A 20,683-nucleotide genomic window follows, 5' to 3' on the forward strand; every position below is an offset into this window, starting at 1 on the left:
GTGATGCGGCGGTGGCGGTTGAGGGACACTGTCTCGACTTATTCTGCCCCTATACACCTGAAATACACCATCACCATTCCGGTAGTTAACAAACACACACAACACTTCTTTCTGACACATGACAACATTTATTTGTTTGTTTGGTAACAATGGTTTCATACTGGACAGCACACAGCGAAGCGGTCAAGAGGGTCGGTATGGCAGGCGCTGTTCGGTGGGCATGCCTGGGCAGATGGACCCCGACCACAGAAATATGCCAACCCCTTGTCGTCTACCAACGGTGTTCCTGTTGGGCACTGGGCTGAAGATGGATTCAAACTCAGTTTCATTTCAACATTTGTCATTAAACCTTGTACATTTATATTATCATATGTATATACGAATAAGGACAGTCGCTGCTTCTATATCTAACTAGAAAGTATAGCGTAACAAATGTTATATTTGGGATAACACTTTCTTTGTAAAGTACAGATTCTCGTACTTTTTTGGGTTGAGTCCCGACCGGGATTCGAACCCACACTGCCAGAGTGAGGTACCTAATCGCCAGCACACAAAGTCAGCGATCTAACCCACTCAGCTACCGAGGCTTCCACAAAAAGGAAAGTCTAGATCACGTACTTTATGTACCCCTCTGACAAGTGTAAATTGGCACGGCTCCCATGGCCGAAAGTTACGAAGACACAATGCCATTTAGAAAGTGGTCAAACGTAACAAATGAGAATCTGTACTTTAAAAAGAAAATGTTATCCCAGATATAACATTTGTTACATTTGACCACTTTCTTAATGGCTGTGTGTGTTCATAACTTGAAAGTAGCACAAATATGGCGACAGACACATTTCACACAAAACTAATGTGTAATGAAGTGATAACGCGACACTTCTTCAAGTGTATAAATCGACGTCTGCCTATGCTGTAGGTCTCTACCTGACAGACATACTTACAGCCCTGAAGATTGTGAGGGCAGTTCTCTTCATCCGAGTTGTCTCCGCAGTCGTCTTTACCGTTACACAGCTGATGCTGCCCCACACATTTAAGGATGCTTCTACATATCTTCCCACTGCCACAGGGGTTACCTACAGTCACATACATGGCGCAATTAAAAACAACAATAAATAAACTACAAAGACTTGCTATCACCAACACCTAAACCCTATAACCCTAAAAATACAAACCCTAAAAAGAAATATATAAAAAATAACGCACGACTACACAACCACCTTTTGCACGGCATTCTTCAAAATTCCAAATTTCCCCCAAATTACATCAGCAGCCTTAAAGCCACCCAGATTGCCCTTGCTTTTCGGACACACCCTCCTCGGCAAAACCGCTTAGCGGCCTGGCGGGCCCGTGTGCCGGAAAGCGCACGTAAAAAACCCAACTCTCTCAGTACATTTTGCAATAAGACATCCCTCTAATGATATGGGGGCGTTGAGTCGCCTAGTGGTAAAAGCATTGCCTCGTCACACCGGACACCCGGGTTCTATTCCTGGTGTGCCCAGCCGTGATATTGCCGGAAGAATGCTAATAACGGCGAAATACCATACGCACGCACGCACGCACGCACGCACGCACGCACGCACGCACGCACGCACGCACGCAAATGATGTGGGAAAGGCAGGTGGAACTGACCAAGATCAACACAGCCTTCATGTTCATCCGAATTGTCACCACAGTCGTCGTTGCCATCACATTTCAACGACGTGGCGATGCATCTGTTGTTGTTGCAGGACCACTGCGAGGAGGAACAGGCACCTGTGAACACCGAGATCGCCATTAAACACCCACTGGTGCCCACCTGACTGTATGTGCGCATAAATATATTTTAATGACAGTGAATGGCAAATCTATCGTAGTATATTTAGCCAACATGATTAGACTGAATTATATGAAGAAACATAATATGTTTCAGGGCGGAATTAGATAAAAAGTGTAAAAACTTGATGGCCATGACTGTCATCCCCACCCCACCCCCAAAAGTTCCCCCCTCCAAGCACTTGTATAGGGTTGCTGCATGAATACACGAGTGTTCAGTAAACCTGTCACTGTGTTGATGCAACACGTTGATGTGGCACGTTTACCTCGACGTTCCATAGTGGACAATTGCATACAGCTAAGTGAGGAAATATGGTGCAAGTTGTGAAGAATTGGGTTCCAAAAGACGCGTCTTAATTTGCTGGAAGACAAACGTCTAGTTTACCAAATCTGTAGAGTATCCGCCATGATACACATCAGCTCAATATTGTCAATAGCGTGGCAAAATACAACTCACACATATACTCCGCATTCCATGAATATTTCCTGACATTAATGTCGTAACACTGTCACACAGCATCACTATGTTACATTAATGTTGTATCACTGTCACACAGCATCACTATGTTACAATAATGTTGTATCCCTGTCACACAGCATCTCTATGTTACATTAATGTCGTATCACTGTCACACATCATCACTTTGTGAAAATAATGTTGTATCCCTGTCACACAGCATCACTATGTTACAATAATGTCGTATCACTGTCACACAGCATCACTATGTTACACTAATGTTGTATCCCTGTCACACAGCATCACTATGTTACATTAATTGTAATGTGCAACAAAGTGCAGCTACTACAGAGGTAAGGGTCATGATGACCTTGAACTTCAGTATCATTCCCGGGCATGGAATGCCGGATATTGAGCAACCACACTGACACACCTGTTTCTGAGAGTCCACAACTCACCTTTGACATACGTTATTACACACGTCACGAGAATCACAAGGGCATAGACCTGAAATAGACAGGAATGTGAATCAAATGTAGATCACTGTCACACAAGTGAGCTTGTGAAGGTAGAGCCGAGGTCCCGGTGCCATACTCACCACGAGAACCACACGAGCCGACATCTTGTGATTCTGTGTCGAGCTCTCAGGCAAATGTAATCTCCGTGAGATCAGGTAGCGGCATGCACAGGTGATGTCCTGTCCGACAAGAAAGGTGACATTGCAGGTGTCTCAAAGAATGATAAACCGTAAGAGAATGAGCACAGTTATTTCAAAAGACGTATTTTTGAAAAGATAAAGACACGTTTTTTGACGGCGCTGCAGGTATCGTGGGGACGGCTTACCCTTAATGTCAGGCAGAGTAAGAGGTATCTCTTAAAACCCAGCTATGTGCCTCACAGGTTTAGGGAAATAGCTTTGTCTTTGTCTAACCTGCATGAACGCTGATCCCACGAGGATATGTGTGTGTGTGTGTGTGTGTGTGTGTGTGTGTGTGTGTGTGTGTGTGTGTGTGTGTGTGAGAGAGAGAGAGAGAGAGAGAGAGAGAGAGAGAGAGAGAGAGAGAGAGAGCGGGTGAATGTGTGCGGGAGAGTGAGGGTGGGTGGATATGTGTGTGTGGGGGGGGGAGAGAGTTGTGATATGGAGGAGTTTTATGTCGGAGTAGGAATACAGAGGTGTTAATATCTGAGTATGAATAGAGGTGTTACGTTTGAGTAGAGAGGTGTTATATCAGAGTAGAAATATAGAGGTGATATGTCGGAGTGAGAATACAGAGGTGTTATGTTTGAGTAGAAGATTAGAGGTGTTTTGTCGGAGTAGGAATATAGAGGTGCTTTGTCGGAGTAGGGATACAGAGGTGTTATGTCGGACTAGAAATACAGAGGTGTTATGTCGGAGTAGGAACAAAGAGGTTTTTTGTCGGAGTAGGAACAAAGAGGTGTTTTGTCAGACTAATATTTAGAGGTGTTATGTTTGAGTAGGGATACAGAGGTGTTATGTCGGAGTAGGAATATAGAGGTGTTTAGTCGGAGTAGGAATACAGAGGTGTTATGTCAGAGTAGGGAGACAGAGGTGTTATGTCGGAGTAGGAATACAGAGGTGTTATGTCAGAGTAGGAATACAGAGGTGCTATGTCAGAGTAGGAATACAGAGGTGTTATGTCAGAGTAGGAATACAGAGGTGCTATATCAGAGTAGGAATACAGAGGTGTTATGTCAGAGTAGGAATACAGAGGTGTTATGTCGGAGTAGGAATAGAGGTGTTATGTTTGAGTAGAGAGATGTTATATCAGAGTAGGAATATAGAGGTGATATGTCGGAGTGAGAATACAGAGGTGTTATGTTGGAGTAGAAGATTAGAGGTGTTATGTTGGAGTAGAAGATTAGAGGTGTTTTGTCGGAGTAGGAATATAGAGGTGTTATGTCGGAGTAGGAATATAGAGGTGTTGTTTGTTTGTTTTAAACATATTTTATTGACATATATGGTCAACGGGATTGGGCAAAAGTTATCCAACTTAGGTGACCCTTTCCCTACTCTATATGTACAAACATTGATTATACATATATATATATATACACATATACATACACACATACATATACATACGTATACAGAAATACACACATATACACATAATCATATATACTCATAATCATACATACTCATACATGCATACACATACTCATTTACATATTACATTTATAGTAACAAAGAGAAATATATTTACACAAGAACATAAACATAATGTTTGCAAGAATAACATAGACAAACATAAGAATTGCCTTTATAAACACAATTTACTTGTATATACACATTAGTCCAAAATACATGCATGACTACAAATATAATTACACAATCATACATACACTTATATACATGTACATATATGCACACATACATACACATATACCCTTGTATACGCATGCATACATATATATACATACACATACACATATATACACACATACACCAGAATATACATACCCGTAAACATTATACTTACAGAAGGAGGCAGAGATACCCATGTATTCATATATATACATGCAGTTTATAAACTAATGGCATAATTAATAATAAGTGGTCGCAGAGCGATATTCTATATTTATGATAAAGGGTTACTCGAATCTATTAGTCGACAGTATATATTTTTGAACGCTGTTGAAGATGAGGTTATTGTGGCTTTCAGCTAGGGATACATCACCGTAGAGAATATTTTGTATTGTACATGTAGTTCCAGCTTTTATAATGTTAGCGAACATGATATTTCTGGGAATAGTTTTATTGGGACATTCAAGAAAAAAGTGTATGTTGTTTTCACATGGGTTTCCACAAGAGCAGGACAAAGTATCAAATAAATTTACTTTAAAGAGGTCTGCATTTAGGGAACTGCAAGAATGCCTTAGGCGTGTATGTAAAATGTTGGCTCTTCGGGTGCCGATTGAGAAGTATGGAGGTGGAGCTGCAATGGTTGTTTTAATCATGTTTAAAATTTGATAATGATGCTGCACTTCTGTATTCAGGGGGTAACTCATTCCATAATTTGATTGAAGAAGGTATAAATGATTGTTGGTATGTAAACTGTTCGTGCATGCGGCAGATTCATATTGTTCTGATTTCGTAACTCATATCTACTAATAGTTGGGGGCACGGGTGGCCCAGTCGTCTAAGGCGCCGCGATTCGCTGTGCAGAGTTGCGTCCCTTGGGCACGCCAGAAACCTATGATTGTGGGTTCGAATCCCGGTTCGCCCCGATTATGTTTCTAGGTTTGTCAGCACCATACCCGTGCTCGTGGGTTTCACCGAAGTGGTAAACGTCTGAGACCTGCATCACTTCGGGCTTTCCTCCCACATTAAGCTGACACGCCGTGATATAACTGGAATAATGTTAAAAGCGGCGTTAAACCCAACTCTCACTCACTACTAATAGTTGATACTTTGGGTGGTAACGTGTCATGTAAATACGATGGACATAGGTTATTAACAATACTGTAGATTGTACAAAGTTTTTTATTTTTCCTTCTATAAGATAATGATTCCCATCCTGTCTCAAAATATAAACTCAATCTTGAGGAGAATTTAGGGAGACCTGTCACTATGCGAGCGGCTTCGAGTTGAATCATTTCAGGTTTTTCGGAATTTTCTTGACTGCAGTTATCCCATACCTCTGAAGCATATTCTAATATAGGCCTTATGAAAACAAGATAGACTTAGGACAGGGTTGGTCTGTCAAGTAAATATTGAACGGTTCTTAACGAACAAATCATTTTGGAAGCTGAGCGGCAAATGTTATCAACGTGAGTTGTCCACTCTATATCATGAGAGAGCGCCTCCGTTGTCTAGTGGTAGAGCGTCCGCCCGGAAAGCCCGGAGTTCGATCCCTGGCCGCGTAATACCAAAAGACGTTAAAAGATGGTACTTGTTGTTACCATGTCTGGCGCTCGGCATTAAGGGGCTAAAACAAGGACTGGTCGGCTCGGAGTCAGTATACTGTGTCTGAGTGGGATATTGATGTTAAACTGCGGCATAGTATCTCAGTGAGCTAGCACTATAAATCGGCATCAGTCCGGTCTAGTACAAGCAGCCACACACACATGCATGCACGTCGCTATATAAGTGCAATAATCTTGGACGCGACGTAAAACCCCATTTCACCTCATATCATGAGAGAGAGTAACGCCCAAATGTTTGTGCGAGATAGATGCGCTAAGTGCGGTATCGTTATAAATAATATCTGTAGTGCGGTTTTTACAATGAGTGAACAGAAAAAATGTTGTTATGTCCGGGTTAAACTTAACTAGCCATCTATTGGCTCATGTATTGAGAAGCTCTAGATCACTGTTTAATCTGCGTTCTATCATTTGTAAGTGAAGAGATGATGTACCAATGGAAGTATCGTCTGCAAAAAGGCGAGTAGAATTCACTTGATTATCAGCGAGATCGTTGGTGTAGACTAAAAGCAAGAAGGGACCTAATATCGAGCCCTGGGGGACACCGGTTCTGGTGAATTTCAAAGATGAAAAGCTGCCATTTACAAAAACCTTTTGTCTCCTCTGACTAATATAGTCTTCTAACCATAGTAATAGCTTGCCCGTTACACCGTATTTTTGTAATTTATGAAGTAATCCTTTATGCCAAACTCCGTCAAATGCTTTCGATATATCACAGAATACAATACAATAGTATTCGTGCTTGTCAACAGATAAGACAATATCATTATAAATTTCTATTAATTGTGAGGTAGTAGAATGTCCTGGTACAAAAGCCGGATTGATATTTGTACAGGAGACTATTCATATTGAAATAGTTGTATAAGCGTTTAAAAACTAATCTCTCCTGTAGTTTTCCAAGAATAGATAACAAGCTAATTGGTCTGTAGTTCGAGGGTAATGCTTTGTCACTTTTCTTGTATCATGGCATGACGTGAGCAAGTTTCCAGTTTTCTGGAAAGATTGCTTCTTTTAAAGATCGATTGAAAATTATACATAATGGGATGGCAATTCTGTCAGCCAAGGGTTTTAAAAGTCTAGGATTTATATTATCTGGTCCGCTTGACTTATTGCATGGTAGTGACTTTATGAAATCGCTTATTTCTGATTCAGTAACTGTGACATCTGAGAGAGAGGTTTCACAACGTTGACTGAAATCCGGAAGGGGCTGATTGCCGTCATCAACATCACAAATAGAAACAAAATAATTATTGAGTACATCAGCCTTTTCGACATCGGTAAATGTTGTGGGTTTATTAAGGTCGGAACACAGAGGGGGGATAGATGCTGGTGAATTAGCATTTTTGATGATGAATCTCAATAATGTCCAGTACTTGTTACTGTTTGAGTTCAGATGTGTTTCCAACAAACCGTTAATGTTGCTGTAGTATTTTTCTTTGGCTATGTTTTTTATATTATTAAATTTGTTTCTTTGCTTTTTGTAATTGACAAGATCGCTTAATTTTCCAGTTCGTAATGCCTTTTTTCGATAGCGGTCTCTGGAGCGACGCTCCTTTCAGAGGTCATTATCGAACCATGGTTTGTCCTTTGGGCCAATAGTTACACACTTTGAGGGTATATAGTCGTGCATGTAATTTTTCAGTTGGGAGTGGAATTTGTCACACATTTCATTAACGTCCGTACATTCTTTAAAAAACTCGTTCCAATTTTTATTCTTAAATTGTATATTCATTTTAACAAAGTTAGCTTGTTTGTAGAGCCATACGTTTCTTTTATATGACTACTTTTTTATATTAAGATATACATTTTTAGTAGACACGAAAACTCCACTGTGGTCCGATACATCGGAACTAAAGTACTCACGGAAATGAAAGAAAACAGTTTTTTCGATCTCAGATTTTAAATAAATGCAGTTAGTATACAAAATATATAAATATTCAAACAACTCAATTAGTACTAATTGGGCCTTGGCACAAATACAGCGTTTCAAAGGTTTTTAGGTCTTTTTATACGTAAAAGTGTGTAAAAATATGAACAAAACAGACTATTGTGAAACTGAGCATAACCAGGTGTTAGTAGATCAAGGTGAATGTCCATGACCTATGACACCTTGACGACAGGTGAAAACAGGTGCTTGAAACCCACGTGCATGTGATTTGTCAGTGGCATTGTGGGATAGTGAATCATCGTCAAAATATCAGAACGTAAAAGTAACATATTCCCTTCTCAAACAACAACTTACATGTCATTATTATTATGTACATAAACATAGCTGTTATTTTTATTGTTGTTTTGATAACTTTTTTTCCAGGCTAATTTGCATAATGCCTATAGCCTGTTTCTGCCATTTCAATTTGGACTTAGTTTTATTTTTGAATGCTGAAAGTGCCTACAAATTATCTCCTGTAAAGAACATTTTGAGCACTGAGATAAAACTAGCAAATCCAGACTAGTACTTTTCGAGTTGTTTTGTTATTTCGTATTTACATCTACGTAATGCTTTGTGTCGATTATTAAATCCAGCAAAACAGGGTTTTTTTTCATTTCCATGAGTACTTTAAGAACTAGTACACCAGATAAGGAACAATTACAATCACTACTTACTAAAATAGGGTCAATAAGTTTAGCCGAATGTGTTGTAATTCGTGTTGCTTCATTTATGATACTGCGTAAGTTCTTGCGTGTTATTATGTCACGTAAGTGGTGGATATTCGTATTGAAAAGATCTTCATTTAGGTCACCAACAAGGACGATGTCACGGGATACATCAAGTGCAGTTTCTATCATGTGCTCAGGAACAGTCCAATATGCGGTAGGGGTGTTGGGTGCGCGATAGGTGACACAAAGCAGAAAACTGTGCTGTGGTGAATAAACTTGAAACAACATTGATTCAGAATTGATTACTTCCAAGTCTGTTCTATGGTTGACACTTAGTGACTTAGAAAAATATACAATTATACCACCTCCGAAACAATCCCTGTCCCTCCTGTGAGGTTCATGGAAGAGATCAAGGAGCAGGTCGGCTGACTGAATGTTGGTGTCCAGGTGAGATTCAGTGAAGCATAACATCGAAACCGCAGATATCATCAGTCATTGAGTCAAGTTATGGCGGGTACTTCTGATATTCAAGTGGAGTATGCTTATATCATTGGTTGTGTTGTATTCTTTTGGGTCGGGATTTGGATGAATATAACCAGCAATGACCAACAGAAGGAGAGAGATTAATTTCATGTTTACGCACAGGCCATACGTCATGACAAGACAAAAGTGCAGTATGTACATCGTGAAATGCATTTTGAAATGGATATATTCTTCATTGGTAAAAGCGTGACGTTTGAGGTAAGTTGGCATACATTTATTATAAAATATTCCAATCGTCGCCCTGTACGTCATGATGTCAATCATTGCCTAATTTGGGGAGAATAATGAACCAGGTGAGGGCGACGATGAACATGTTCTCAAAGTGTTTGATAATTGGTTTGGTGAATATGAGTTTTTCTTGATTGTGTAGTACAAAATGTTCAAAAGTGTTGAACTGTAGTCTATTTGTGGACAAAGGACAAACACATGAAGTATGTACAAGTGACATAGAAAGATCCAGGAAATGGCTGGGTCTTGTTCAAAATGAATAGAGGAAATATGATACAAAAGCGTACAGTGTGAAACATAATAATGACGACAAGTAGGGTGTGTTGCCACAGATTGATTTTGTTGGCTTGGGTGGGACTGTGCAAGTACAGCACTAGCTGTGACCAAGATCCATCTGATTCAAGACATCTGAATGTGTATAGTAGGAAGAAGTAGGTAGCTCTGAAATGATATGATGGTCAATTTCAGAATATAGATGACATTGGCATGATACCTAAACAGGTACAGGTCAAGAGGTCACAACACATTTATGAGTTTTTCAAATCATCAATGTCTGCAAGACAGTTGATCCAAAATCGCTTTCCGCCTTGTTTGCATGCAGATATCCTACCATCAGGTCCAATTTGAGTACATTGAGGTGGCTTTCTTGAGTTCTAGGAGCCTTTTAATTAGTGAATGGCGATGTTTGGTCAGGTCTTCAGTGATGAAGATTTTGTCAGGGTTAGACCTAAGTTTGCGTTTTGACAAGTACACATCATTGTTCGTGTTGTGGGATACAAATTTGACGAGTACTTGGGCTCTGCCGTTGGTGACCCTACCCACAGTATGCAAACGATCTAAGTCATTCATATTTATTTTTATACCTGAGTATGTATGACAGATATCAATGACTTTATCATCAGTTGGGGCGTTGACATCATCGATGGGCACATTCATAAAACGTAACGAATTTCGTCGTGTGTATTGTTCGAGTTCCTCTATGTGAACTTGAGCCTTAGTCAGATTATCCTCAACCCTGTGAACTTTGTTTTGAAGTTGCTGTATTAGGTCTGATTGTGCTTTAATAACTGAATTTTGATTTTCGACACACTCTACTAAGGTACTTGTTGCTGATTTAACCGCCTGCTCAACGACTTGTTACAGGTGTTTGCCTAACTCCATCGTCAATTTTGGCACTAAGACGGGTAACAACTTTGCCATAAAAAGTTTGTGGGCAACTGCCTGAGTTAAAGCATGTGATGCTTCGTCCTCAGTGAGAGACTCACCCCCACTGGATAGAATAGGTCTTCTTTGTCGTTGTGCTGGAGGTTGATCATCAGCTGGACTGTCTTTGCCACGCTTTTCTCCAGTCGAGGGTAATGGCGGAGTGATTGGGGTGTTCGCCGCCATGTTGCTTCTCGTTATAATGACTTAAAGTGACTTTGGGTAATTAATGTTGAAGACGATATTTGGAGTGTTGGTACCTTGTATTCGTTATAGCTGGATTGCGATAAACTCTCTTTAGTCCACGTGTAGGCAGACTTGTGATGATCGATCAGTGGTCTCCGGCGCCGTGTTGTTCGTTGTGTTGGGGTATTGAAGAAAACATACCAACTGTTAGTTCATATTGCGATTTTGAGTTAATAACATGTAAAGACGCTTAGAATACTGATACCTTGTTCAGGACGGTGTGCCATCTTTAAGAAAATAGTTCAAAACTTGATTTTTTTTCCGGAGCTCTCAGTGCACGTCTTACTCATCGGCCATCTTGCGCATAGAGGTGTTATGTCTGAGCAGGGATACAGAGGTGTTATGTCTGAGTAGGGATACAGAGGTGTTATGTCTGAGTAGGGATACAGAGGTGTTATGTTTGAGTAGGGATACAGAGGTGTTATGTCTGAGTAGGGATACAGAGGTGTTATGTCTGAATAGGAATACAGAGGTGTTATGTCTGAGTAGGGAGACAGAGGTGTTATGTCGGAGTAGGGATACAGAGGTGTTATGTCGGACTAGGGATACAGAGGTGTTATGTCGGACTAGGGATACAGAGGTGTTATGTCGGAGTAGGGATACAGAGGTGTTATGTCTGAGTAGGGATACAGAGGTGTTATGTCGGAGTAGGGATACAGAGGTGTTATGTCGGAGTAGGGAAAGGCGACCGAATTAGGCATTCTGTTTGCTGGGTTCACTTTACTTAATCGACAGAGGAAAGGAGTCAGGTGGTTGAGGACGCCGCGGCCGGCAATAGTGTTCTTTAGTCCAACACACCACTTTGACCCTTACTATACCTAGACGAGTGGTAGGAATGGTGTGGTCCTATCACTCGGCTGGTCATGCCATGCTCTATCAACACTGTTGAACAAATCATTACTGTTCCGTCAAAACTTGATTACGCCCCCATCGTGTATGGTGGAGTAATTTACATAAAGTAAGATACAATCCAACATCAAGGCCTTGGAGCCTTTTGAACTGTTCCCATTTATAGTCTGTATGTGGGAGCGGAAAAACTATCCCTAAAGTAACGGCGCCTGCAATTATCCTCACAACATATCACTAAATTATATTCCAATCAGTCAAATCCACCTTTTGATCGCGTATATAACCTATTTTATGAAAATATTTATAATAAGAATGCATCGCTTATTCAACCACCACATTCCACCATTAATAATAAAAATTAAATCTGCAATTTCTGCTACTAAAAGTAACCTTCAAGATATAGCTCCCATTCAACCTCTTTGATCGCCTCCGGGGCGGTCGGGTAGCCTAGTGGTTAAAGCGTTCGCTCGTCACGCCGAAGACCCGGGCTCGATTCCCGACATGGGTCACAATGTGTGAAGCCCATTTCTGGTGTCCCCCGCCGTGATATTGCTGGAATATTGCTAAAAGCGGCGTAAAACCATACTCACCCACTCACTTTGATCGCCTCCTTTGCAAATGGTAAGGCCACATGTAGACCTGTCATAAACTAAACTCAGACACAAACCCACTAATTTATGACAAGAATACAATCAGTTAATTAACACTGTAATTACAGACGGATCCAAGGATGGCGGCGCAGTTGGTACTGCCACTGTCATTGGATCCGGAACAATCTCTTCAAGATTACCAAATTATTCACAGCAGAAGCAAGCGCCATTTTAACAGCACTAAAATCTATTAATAACCAATTTATACATAATTTATATTTTCAGTTTCCCGTTCGTGTCTTCAAGCTTTTAAACATATGTCATGAAAACATCTTTTACTTGAAATTGTTGAATTATTTAATGATCTTGCTACTGGCCAATATGACACCTGGAATCATTGGTAACACAATGGCTCAAAAAATCTGTGACACCACAACTACTCCCTTACAGTGATTATAAACCCATGATTAAATGTGATGGGTTGCAAAAGAAGTGGGACACAAAGTAGATATCAATAACTTACATGAAAATAAACCAACACCTACTGTAAGTCCAGGCTTGAACGGGTCATTATGCGACGATGCCGTTGTGAACATTGCATGTTCTGCTTGACTGTATTGATTTTTCCAGCACAAGGGCTAAATATGTCAGTGTTAAAACAGTGAAGGACATTTTAGGCATGTAAATGTTCAGTTATTATTGTGCTTTGTAGAAGAAATAGAACTTTGTCATGTTTAATGTTCAGTATTTTGTGTGCGCGCGCACACACACACACACACACACACACACACACACACACACACACACACACACACACACACACACACACACACACCTTTAAATGCAACCACCTTATTGTACAGGACAAAGCACCACAATCAATGAGTGAATGTTTTGGGTTTAACGCCGATTTTAACAGTATTCCAGTTATATCGCGGCGGGTCAGCTTAATGTGGGAGGAAAGCCTGAAGGATGCAGGTCTCAGACATTTTCCATTTCAGTGAAACCCACGAGCACGGGTATGGTGCTGACAAACCTTGAAACACAATCGGGGCCAACCGGGATTCCAACTCACAATCAAAGGTTCCTAGCGAGCCCAAGGGACGCAACTCTGCACAGCGAATCGCAGCGCCTGGGACGACTGGGCCACCCATGCCCCCTCCTCAATCAATGAATGGATACTAACCTAAGTATAGCCCAAACACTGACCCATCTCCACCTCTTGTCTTGGTTACATGATTGTTTCACAGTGTGAACTCGGTGGCGGTGGACCTACAACGCCAGTCACTCTCAAGTCGCTAACCAGTCCAGTAGTACGTCAGTGTTGTGTACTGTAGCATACTGTGTTAAAATGTGGGTAATAGAGGTTATCACGCGAGTGTGTTTGGGGATGGTAAATTTCCTGCATTAGAAATAAAATACGTAGTGTTAATTTCTCATATAGGATATGTACTATCCTCAAACACACAAGCATGATAACCTCTTTATCACATAATGTCATTCTTCAATTCTGTGCTCGTAAATCTCTTCCCATTTCTCACAAACATTAGCTAAGCATTGCAAGTTTTCCTGGAATGTTGGCATTAATTTATATTACGTCAGAAGGTTAAGTGATGTGTCAGTCGGACAGTGACAGTAGCCAATATAGTTCCAACTGAAACCTGTTTCTGATACGGTGACGTAACTGCATATATGCAAAACAAATGCCTACATAATTTTGTGTCTACCTTTTAACTGCCCTTTATCAAAGGAAAGCTAAACTAACCCCAGAGTATGAAAACGTCACGGCCACAGTCAGATGTTGTTGGCAGACGGCCTGTCCTGTTATAACGTTACAAAGTGCAGTCAGATGTACGCTCAGCGACAAAACGAAACGAAGTAAAAATTCTGACAAATTTCGGCCAAATCCAACTGTTTATATTTGTGAAAAAGATTCCCCCCCCCCCCCGCAGAGGTATACACATATGGAAACAGATATGGAAACTAATCCTGCTTGGCTAATGTTCTCGCTAAATTGTTTCGCAATTTTTATCACAAAAGTTGCCAAAACTTGTAAAGTGCCTTAGCAACGTCACAGTAAGACGCCGATTTTCATTATATTAGACTATTCTTTGCATAACGATAGCAATTATCCCAGTAGTTTTTTCTAGATTCCCGATGGTTAATTCTGACTCGATCGCCCAATAAGGGCGACGCCATGTTTGTTTATAAACACTGAAAGTAGTCCTTTTGTATTTGCATCTCTAACCGCATATGTCCCCAACGGATATCGTTTATATCCGTTGGCTTTATCCTTCCGAGAAACCTACCCATTGTATGATAAATCAGTTTGTCAACGTCATGTACATATATATTGATGTACATGGATATAGTTGTATCGCTATCTTTCTGTTGTAAAGAAGTAATGCCATAATATGAATAGCCATAATACATGCAACAGCTTAAACTAAGGCGGGTTGTAAGAAGTTGTGTAGGTGTTAATTCACGTCAATATATCATATCAGTACTGATGTATGTGATTCATGATATGCTACCTCCTCAGAATTACATATCAGTACTGATGTATGTGATTCATGATATGCTGCCTCCTCAGATTTACATATCAGTACTGATGTATGTGATTCATGATATGGTACCTCCTCAGATTTACATATCAGTACTGATGTATGTGATTCATGATATGCTACCTCCTCAGATTTACATATCAGTACTGATGTATGTGATTCATGATATGCTACCTCCTCAGATTTACACATCAGTACTGATGTATGTGATTCATGATATGCTACCTCCTCAGATTTACATATCAGTACTGATGTATGTGATTCATGATATGCTACCTCCTCAGATTTACATATCAGTACTGATGTATGTGATTCATGATATGGTACCTCCTCAGATTTACATATCAGTACTGATGTATGTGATTCATGATATGCTACCTCCTCAGATTTACATATCAGTACTGATGTATGTGATTCATGATATGCTACCTCCTCAGATTTACATATCAGTACTGATGTATGTGATTCATGATATGCTACCTCCTCAGATTTACATATCAGTACTGATGTATGTGATTCATGATATGCTACCTCCTCAGATTTACATATCGGTACTGATGTATGTGGTTCATGATATGGTACCTCCTCAGATTTACATATCAGTACTGATGTATGTGGTTCATGATATGCTACCTCCTCAGATTTACATATCGGTACTGATGTATGTGGTTCATGATATGCTACCTCCTCAGAGTTACATATCGGTACTGATGTATGTGGTTCATGATATGGTACCTCCTCAGATTTACATATCAGTACTGATGTATGTGGTTCATGATATGCTACCTCCTCAGATTTACATATCGGTACTGATGTATGTGATTCATGATATGCTACCTCCTCAGATTTACATATCAGTACTGATGTATGTGGTTCATGATATGGTACCTCCTCAGATTTACATATCAGTACTGATGTATGTGGTTCATGATATGCTACCTCCTCAGATTTACATATCGGTACTGATGTATGTGGTTCATGATATGCTACCTCCTCAGAGTTACATATCGGTACTGATGTATGTGGTTCATGATATGCTACCTCCTCAGATTTACATATCAGTACTGATGTATGTGGTTCATGATATGGTACCTCCTCAGAGTTACATATCGGTACTGATGTATGTGGTTCATGATATGCTACCTCCTCAGATTTACATATCAGTACTGATGTATGTGGTTCATGATATGGTACCTCCTCAGAGTTACATATCGGTACTGATGTATGTGGTTCATGATATGGTACCTCCTCAGAGTTACACATCAGTACTGATGTATGTGGTTCATGATATGGTACCTCCTCAGAGTTACATATCAGTACTGATGTATGTGATTCATGATATGCTACCTCAGATTTACATATCAGTACTGATGTATGTGGTTCATGATATGGTACCTCCTCAGATTTACATATCAGTACTGATGTATGTGGTTCATGATATGCTACCTCCTCAGATTTACATATCGGTACTGATGTATGTGGTTCATGATATGCTACCTCCTCAGAGTTACATATCGGTACTGATGTATGTGGTTCATGATATGCTACCTCCTCAGATTTACATATCAGTACTGATGTATGTGGTTCATGATATGGTACCTCCTCAGAGTTACATATCGGTACTGATGTATGTGGTTCATGATATGCTACCTCCTCAGATTTACATATCAGTACTGATGTATGTGGTTCATGATATGGTACCTCCTCAGAGTTACATATCGGTACTGATGTATGTGGTTCATGATATGGTACCTCCTCAGAGTTACACATCAGTACTGATGTATGTGGTTCATGATATGGTACCTCCTCAGAGTTACATATCAGTACTGATGTATGTGATTCATGATATGCTACCTCAGATTTACATATCAGTACTGATGTATGTGGTTCATGATATGGTACCTCCCCAGATTTACATGGTTCCCCCTCAGATTAACATGGTACCTCCTCAGATTTACATGGTTCCCCATTGCTTCCCATTCAGGGTTTTGTGTACCGGGAGGAAATTGGGTAAGACACCCCCCCCCCCCCCCCCCCCCCCCCCCCAACATATATATATATATTATATAGATGGGAGAAACACACTATACATAAATATATATAACTTTTTTTTTTTGGGGGGGGGGGGGGATTACGGGCGGAAGTCTTTCCGGAAATTGTATAGTGGTATAGTGGTGGATTCGTTCCTGGACAATAAATGTGCCGTCAGCTCCCACCTTGTAGCCTTGAGGTTTTCATTTCCGAGAAACCTCAAATCTCATGCTACTACATACGTGGTGTTATTTTATACACTGGTAGTACTATTTAGGAACTTAGATTGTTGGTGGCCGTGACCTTGAGGGTGGTTGAAATAGCGTGAAGTATTGTCCCCATAAGAGGATGTGTAAGTTCCACGTCATGCAAAGTATTATTTTTATGCATGCCACAGTTTTAAAAGTAATATATTTAACATTGATGGTTGAATTTGCATACAATCACCAGCAGCTTAAGGGATGGTTTAAATCCTCCTGGGGAGCCGTTCAGGTAGCAGAAGTATTGTAAGTCCCCAAAGTCCCTGGTATGGTGGCCTCATTGTGGTTGCTGGCGATCTATTGCCAATTTTTGTATTGTTGAATCATTATCTCTACTTTCAAATGTTCTAAACTAGTTTTAAAATCGAAACTGTGATAATCTAGTTGTTATACAATCCATCGCTAACAGGTTTTGTATTCAATATAAATATAGTCATAATGGATGTCTAAGTTCTCGTCACGATATCGCTGAAATATTGCCGATGTGACGTTGAAATGTAACTCACTAACTTACTTGTCGATGACAAAAGTATTTACTTCTGTGTATTGAGCGGTTTGCGGTTGAATGGCTTGTCTTGGACAGGGCTGGTAACGGCGGGTGAAGGGTTGGAGGCAAAAAGCATGCGGTCTGAAAGTGCATCGCTGTGGCTGAGTAGTGAACTGATGTCAATGATTCTAGCACGAAATTTATAAGTTATATATTACATATGCATGCATGATAAATGTATTTATGAAAGTGTATTTTATAATGATGTTTGTTTAAAGCCATACTTATTTGAGAGTCACCGCTGTGTTGTTGTGATGTGAGCATGTTATTACCCTATTTACCGTATTTTGGATTAATACGGAGCGAGTTAGTAGTCTGTCAAGCGGTGTTTCGCACCTGAGGACAAGCAAGTAAGCTTGTTGTTTTGTATGGTTTCAGCTTCAACCTTCTACGTATGCTATGCCGATAGTATTTACCAACCCGACAGTACGGATGTATGTCATGTTTTTCACGGGGCGGTCGGGTAGCCCATCGGTAAAGCGTTCACGCCGAAGAACCGGGTTCGAATCCCGACATGGGTACAATGTGTGAAGCTCATTTCAGGTGTCCCCTGCATCGATATTGCTGGAATAGTGCTAAAAGCGGCGTAAAACCAAACTCACTCACTCACTCACTCACCCGAAACGTTGACCGTCACAGAAGAAAGCAGTGGACGAGAAAATGGCAGAATCGGATGTTTATTGACTTTGAATCTGACAGTGCTACTTATCTTCAATTACTGGAAACATAAGATAAGCAAAGTAACGTATGTCCGAAGACTATTGCCGTACCTCAAGAATATATTTGTCTTCAGTTTTGAACTAGTGTTAGTTAACGGATGAAACTGCTGGTACAAAGCGGGTATCTCCTGATGCCGGTCCCGAATCTGCCGAGAAGCGAACCCACACGCCGTGTAGAATACGAGGGGAGATAACTCCATCATGGGATAACATACATGCCACTAGAAAATACACACGTCGTGACTCATCTCCGTTTCATCTTCCTTAGGCGGTCGCTGTAGAGAACACAAAACACTGTAAAACTGTGTAGGAATTACACCGGGAACACAAGATGAAACAATCTGTACATTTATTCAACGTATATATAAGTCTGCGGCGACATCAACGGACACAACTATACTATTGAGTTGAGTACACTAGTGTCCGTTGATTTCACGGAAGATTTATATATATATATACGTCGAATAAATGCACTGATTGTCAATAGCACACACAGAGACACAGTCGGTTCAGCCCTCCGTAACACGCCATACATCACAACCGTCAACCCAAATTACCCCCCACCCACCCACCCACCTACGTCACACTATTACATCACCAGATCTTGGAATGTATATATACTCTTCAAAGAAGAAACGCAGCGCCAGATTCGTGTGAGGTAATACATTTATACGAGGAACCATACAAGGTATTGAACCACAAAGTTGTGGAGAAAACACTTGGTAATTATAGTCATCTCAGTTATCGGTACATAGGAAAAGTCCAAGATGAAGGTCAGCTACCATCAAAACGCGTATGTACCTCGTTGGAATCGATAGCGGCCTGGCATCTCCTGCCCATGGAAGAGACGAGTATGCGCATCACATCCTGGGGGATTGTAGCCGACTCGGCCTGCAACGCAAAAGCTAACAGCTGCAACGTCTGGGGTTGTGGTTGACGTCAGCGTAGCCGTCTATCAAATTCATCCCACAGGTGCTCTATCGGGTTCAAATCCATCGATCTAGATGCCCAGGGGAGAACATCAACGTTGTTGTTGTGTAGACAGGCTCTTGTGATCAGTGCTGTATGCCGTCGAGCGTTGTCCTGCTGGAATACATCGTTGTCGTTAGCTGCAATTGGGGGGACGTGTGGTAGGAGAATTTTGTTGATGTATCGTTGATCCGCAAGATTGCCCTGGATATGTACTAAACCTGTCATGCCATGATGAGAGATAGCCGCCAACATCATAACGCTACCCCCACCAAACCTGTACACTTCCTGTACGCAGTTTCCGGCGTAACTCTCTCCCCGAGCTCTTCCATCTCCTCGACGGAGGAGGAATCTTGATTCGTCGCTGAACCAGACATCTCACCATCGCAGTTGAGACCATACCCTGTGTTGACGACACCAATGTAGTCGTTGTTAACGATGTTGTCGACTCAATATGACCTGCTGCTCTTTGACGGTTTCGTACTGTCTGGTCGGAGATTCTCCGCAGTCCGGATATTTGGGGTGCGGTTTAGATGGCTGTGGTCGTCCTTTCACGTAGGTGGTGCAGTCGGATGTAGCAATCTTGGGCTGGGGTGGTTACTCTTGGTCGTCCCGACCTTGGCCGATCATGTGTTGAGTCATGCTGTTGAAACCGATCCCATAGCCTTGTCATGGTCCTGGGCGCAACATTGAACACCCTGGCTAAAGCTGATAGGGATTTATCTGCGTGCAAGCGGTCGATGACGTTGCTTCTTTGCACTTCTGTTCATCTTGGCATGTTGTTGAACTGTCACTGTTCGATTGACGCAGATGCCAGTCAATCAACAACCCTACAGCTCCATGGTCGTTTGTTAATGCACTGGGTGCGTTTTTCCGAATCGTACGTGTTCCCCGACTGATGGTTTGCATGTCCTTGTGATCATTTTGATCCGGGAAATGTGTCACTGACACTATAACACATTAAACCTCTTCGTTTTGCACCTCTTGGGTCGCTTATTTTTCTTTTATGGCCAAAACATCCGTAATGCGTTTCTTTTTTTGAAGAGTATACATACACAATGTAACGAATGCGCAGATACAAACAACCTCGAGCGTCGAACGAAACCGGTACTGATATTG

General features: G+C 41.0%; 1 protein-coding gene across 1 annotated transcript; it reads right to left on the minus strand.

Annotated features, from left to right (window-relative positions):
- Nucleotides 1-108: 108 nt before the first annotated feature.
- On the minus strand, nt 109-3,022 carry LOC124137438 (low-density lipoprotein receptor-related protein 4-like). Its single transcript, XM_046503721.2, has 5 exons — nt 2,871-3,022; nt 2,731-2,779; nt 1,633-1,755; nt 945-1,076; nt 109-301 (listed from the first exon to the last, which is right to left on the minus strand). Exons 1-5 carry the CDS (start codon nt 2,892-2,894, stop codon nt 156-158), a joined length of 474 nt encoding a protein of 157 aa, XP_046359677.1. The 5' UTR covers nt 2,895-3,022; the 3' UTR covers nt 109-155.
- Between the last annotated feature and the right edge of the window lie 17,661 nt (nt 3,023-20,683).

Source organism: Haliotis rufescens, unplaced genomic scaffold (assembly GCF_023055435.1).
Source record: "Haliotis rufescens isolate VD_foot unplaced genomic scaffold, xgHalRufe1.0.p SCAF_26, whole genome shotgun sequence".
Taxonomy (NCBI): Eukaryota; Metazoa; Mollusca; class Gastropoda; order Lepetellida; family Haliotidae; genus Haliotis; species Haliotis rufescens.